The sequence below is a fragment of the Pygoscelis adeliae genome, unplaced genomic scaffold (assembly GCF_000699105.1).
Source record: "Pygoscelis adeliae isolate BGI_AS28 unplaced genomic scaffold, ASM69910v1 Scaffold286, whole genome shotgun sequence".
Classification (NCBI taxonomy): domain Eukaryota; kingdom Metazoa; phylum Chordata; class Aves; order Sphenisciformes; family Spheniscidae; genus Pygoscelis; species Pygoscelis adeliae.
The window spans coordinates 9,673,966-9,678,541 of record NW_008825076.1 but is presented as its reverse complement, the minus strand read 5'-3'; the positions used below and the strand labels follow the sequence as shown (position 1 = coordinate 9,678,541).

Here is a 4,576-nt window from a genome sequence, read left to right as displayed (position 1 = left end):
CATAACTGAAAATAAAGATTATTTCCGGCACAGTGAAAGAGCCAGAACTGAAAGCCCCTAAACTCTGGGACTGTATAAGCCTGCTCTCAAATCCAGCATTAGCCTCCCAGAGCAGACACTGCTGTTGGGTCCCAGCACCCTCGTCTGTGCCCTGGCAGCGAGTAACACTCCCTGCTCTTCATGAGTGGTGTAGAAAGTGCTTGGAGGCCTCTGGCTTGATTGCAGACTCCTTGACTGCCATGTACGCATATACCAAGATGTCAAGAACACCGACATGAAATACAAGAACCGAGTGAGGAGCCGCATCTCGAATCTGAAGGACTCCAAAAATCCTGAGCTGAAAAAGAACGTGCTGTGTGGGGCGATTACCCCCGAGCAGATTGCGGTGATGACCTCGGAGGTGAGGAAGCCTGAGGAGCAGGGTTTGCTTCTTACAGGGGATGTGTCCTCTGGCTTAGCTTGAAGCAAGGGGCTGGTCTGCTGCCAGGGTTGCAGATTTCTCAGCAGCTGCTGCCTGAGTGCATGGGGAGCGAGCTAGTGATGGGGTTTGCAATGTGGAGAGTAGTCTCCACATTGGGCCTTCAGTAGTCTGTTGGGCCTTCAGATCATCGTAGGGGCCTAGGTATGAACCAGAAACCAGGAATGAAAGGCTTTCTGTCTTAAAAGACCCATCTGTTAGGTCACCCTGTCCTGTTGACTCTTTCCACTGCAGTGGGTGTGGTGGTAAAACTGGACAGATGTGATTTTATTGGGTTTTTTTTTGAAAGGAAATGGCCAGTAACGAGCTGAAAGAGATCAGGAAAGCCATGACAAAGGAAGCAATCCGGGAGCATCAGATGGCCAAGACAGGAGGGACGCAGACTGACCTCTTCACCTGTGGGAAATGCAAGAAGAAGAACTGCACCTACACCCAGGTTAGTCTTCCTGCTCCTACGGCCTGCGCGCCGTTGACCTCTGCACAGGACATGATCCATCACGGTCACGAGCTCTTACTGCTCCGTGACAGGCCCTGCAGCTCGGCACAAATTTTGCCACTGGTGGAGAGAACCTTTTTGTACACTTGAGACTCTCTAAAACGTGCTGCTTTTTCACAATGATTTTGCACACGTTTCCTTGGAGCTTGTGTAACTTTTTTGGCTCGTTTGTACAAAAGCAGGGGTTGTGCAGCACCAAGGAAGCTTTCAAAAGTATAGCAGTGCTGCTTGCTGTGCGGCTTCGGAGAGCTGCACATTGAAAGCAGGTGCTGGGAATGTGGAGATTCAGACAAAAAAGGAGTGGGTTGTGTAGAGGAGAGAGTCTGCAGAAACCGAGGCAGGCATGTTGATGGCATTAGAAGTGCAAATTAAGAATGTAGATAAGCTGTGGCTGGACAAATCCCAACCTATTTAAAATCAAACAACATGAAACAGGTGAAACATAAGGAATAACAAAGCAGTGATGTGAGCAGGCAGAGGGGATTTTTCTCCTCAACGGACAGCTGCTGGAAGCCTTGTGTGTTAAGTGCTTCTTAGTTCCCATGTTTGCACCAGGCATCTGGAGATAAATGTGCCTTTGCTGTGAGTCAGTGTTTCAGAATGTGCAGATACCCAAAAATGCACCAGCAACCACGCGATCGCTACTGAGTGGGTGCGCGCAAACTGTGTGTGCGAGTGCCGAGTGAAACTCCTTCGTGTGCTTGGACGTGACGTGCAAATGCAGATGAGAGCCAGGCAGCTGACCAGGGAGTTTTTTCCTTTGGCTCAGCGGCAGCCCTGCATCCCGCAGGCTGGCTCAGGCGGGAGGCCTCGCTCCGCGAGTGCGTCCCGGTAAGTCAGCTGGAAGCGCTGCCTGGGCTGTCTCGCTCGCCTCAGCAGCACGTGGGACTCTGTCTCCACCTGTAGTGGACTGGAGTCTGACTGCCTGGAATTGGGGCAGGTGACAACAGTGTCTTCTAAATAGAAATACCAGAAGGTTTTCTGTATTTTTATTAGTTTTCCAGTGAAATCACTATTTGGTGACTGAGATGTTGTAAGTTCCAAGTAGATGAACTGGCATTTATGAAACTGTTTGAAACCAGGCAGTAACGTCGGGTGAGAATTACAGAATTTAGCTATCCAGCTTGCTTGCAAAACATGCTTAATTTGCATCATGCAAATACTGTGCCTCTTACATATTGGGTAATTACACATAGATCACCATAATTACCCCATGACATAGTTCTGCTGTCTGACTTGTGCAGGGAGTGCCAGTATTTTCAGCGTAGATCTGCCTTGTGGTATTCAAATGCCATGAAAATCTGATCTTTAACAAAGTATGTGTTTCTGGCAAGAGCCAGTCAGAGGCAGCAGTCACATCTGGGTTAAATATCAGAGTTTCTTAAAGGCTCAAATACAAAACAGACTGGAAATGTGAAGAACCTGGTAACCCAGAGCATGTTCCTGTGAGGCCTGGACGTAGGACTGGTCTGTAAATGGGAATGGCTTGAGTGCTGCTCCTTGTGTCTCTGTGGAGCACGTGCTTGATGGGCTGAGGGCTTTGTCTCACCGCCGGCTGCATCCCTTCCCCGGGGATGGTACGGGGAGGGACCGGCTGTGGGTATGTCCACCTCCAGAGCCACCCGCAAGGAATGGGCAGCAGAGGGGGTGAGGAGTGAAATCTGCTGCCCCAAAACATGTCACTCCAGGTAGCGTCAAGCTAGAGAGGGGTCATGAGATGTGTGTGTGGAGGTGTATATCTGTGTAAAACAATAACCAGTCTCGTTTTACAGGGAAGCTCCTCTTGCCCTCCCAAGCCTTGGTATCTCATCGATTTCTGACAGTGTGACCCCAGCACGAATCCCTGGTGGCCAGAGGGACGGGGAGCTCCCTGTGACCCCCCGCGGGGCCACGTGTGATGCTTGGCTCTCATTTCCCTCATGTCCTCCCCCAGGTGCAGACCCGCAGCTCCGATGAGCCCATGACCACCTTCGTCGTGTGCAACGAGTGTGGGAATCGCTGGAAGGTAGCACACCAAGGATATTACTGGCACTGAGGGGTGTTAGGGTAGCTGCACCCACGATGCTGCAGACGCTTAGCTGCTGCCCTCAGAGGTGCTTGCCAAACGCTGACTGGCTCTAGCAAGTGATCTTTCCTCCCAGCACAGAGGCAAGAGCTCCTGGGTTCATCCCATCTCTGCAGACCAGCTGGGGTCAAGTCTCACTTTCGCATTCCCTGCCTCCCTCCTCACATCCCCTCTTCTGCCATGACCAGCTTCACAGTGCTTTCCATGCTCCCTCTGCCCCCTGAGAGATGGTGGTGATGACATTCAGGATTTTAAAACTGCTCTTTTACACTGCGCAGAGCTCGGGGGTGAGCAGAAATCTCCCGGTCAATGGCGAGCAGAAATGGTGCCACTACCAAGTGCCAAAGAGCCGCAGCCGAGAGATTCAAACGGGAGCTCTGTTTGGCCCCTACTCCAGGGGCTGAGCCCTGCCTCTGCAGAATCCCCAAGCCCTTGCCAGCTTCAGAAACAAGACCATCACCTGGATCCCTATCTTCTTCTAGGCAGCACGCGCATGACCCGCAACTCCCCTTGGCAGTGAGGTTTTCTAATCGGGGTTTAAACTCCCTTCTCTTGCAGTTCTGCTGATATGTGCCATGGCCCGAGAGCGGCAGCCAAACGCAGATCAGAGCGCAACCTCCATACGCCAGCTCCCACGGCAATTGTGTATTGTGTCCCAAGTGAGTTTGCATTGTCACGCGCTGAGAGAGCGGCGGCGGGGGCCCCTGCCTCTCCGCTTGGGCCTCAGTGGAGAGCCACAGCTGTGGGCTGACAGGGTGGCAGGAGAGCTCACTAAACACACTTAGTCGTTATTTTTCTCATCTAAGCGAGTATGGTCACTTTTTTCTTCAAAACTAATATTAAACATTTTTGTCAGTTTCTGACTTTTATTTGAACTCTGTGTGTGCAGCACTTTGTTTTTGCGGCGTGGAACTGCACGGGAGCTTGACAGATGGTCAGTGTCCAGGTGGATGAGGACTGAACGCTGCCTGGACCACCTGAAAGCGAGCAGCTGCTTGTAGGTACACCCTCAGTGCTTGTTCTGAGTCAACTCGTGACACCTAAAACACCGGGCCAAGTGCTGGGGTGGCTGCATGGGCGGTACTGGTCTTCCTCTCCTGGCTGAGGAGACCTGTTGATGGAACGCAGCTTTTGGGGCGCAGATCAGATGCTGCTTTCCATCTTGACGGCATTCATTTGATTTTTGCCCAGTGGTGCATGCCTTGTCATCTCAGGCCTTTAAATGGCAACAGCGTAGGCTGCTGCGAGAGGGGAGTGTGCTGCCCAGGTTGTAACAGGCTGAAAGCAGGGTGACACCAGCCACAAAAAAAAACCTGACCCAAATGGTTGACTGGGGGGAGCAGGACAGGGAGGAAGGTGTGCTAGGCCCAGGTGAGGTTAGTCTTGATACAGGGAGAAGCCATCAATAAAGGAGGTGGAGGAAATCCACTGGCCTGTGGGAGAGTTAAAAGGGAGTCCCAGGCGCTTTCCTGGCTGTGCATGCTCTGCTCTTAGCTGGACGGCTGAAAGGCAGCCTGAATTTTCAGAGGGACTGGCT

At 51.9% G+C, this 4,576-nt stretch overlaps 1 protein-coding gene across 1 annotated transcript in view; it reads left to right on the top strand.

Annotated features, from left to right (window-relative positions):
- Nucleotides 1-3,914, top strand: part of TCEA2 (transcription elongation factor A (SII), 2) — a 15,796-nt gene extending 11,882 nt beyond the window's left edge. The window contains exons 8-11 of the mRNA XM_009326823.1: nucleotides 246-400; nucleotides 768-914; nucleotides 2,908-2,979; nucleotides 3,598-3,914. Of these exons, the coding sequence (XP_009325098.1) occupies nucleotides 246-400; nucleotides 768-914; nucleotides 2,908-2,979; nucleotides 3,598-3,606 (383 nt within the window). The 3' untranslated portion in view covers nucleotides 3,607-3,914. The remainder of the gene's footprint in view (nucleotides 1-245; nucleotides 401-767; nucleotides 915-2,907; nucleotides 2,980-3,597) is intronic.
- Nucleotides 3,915-4,576: the final 662 nt, after the last annotated feature.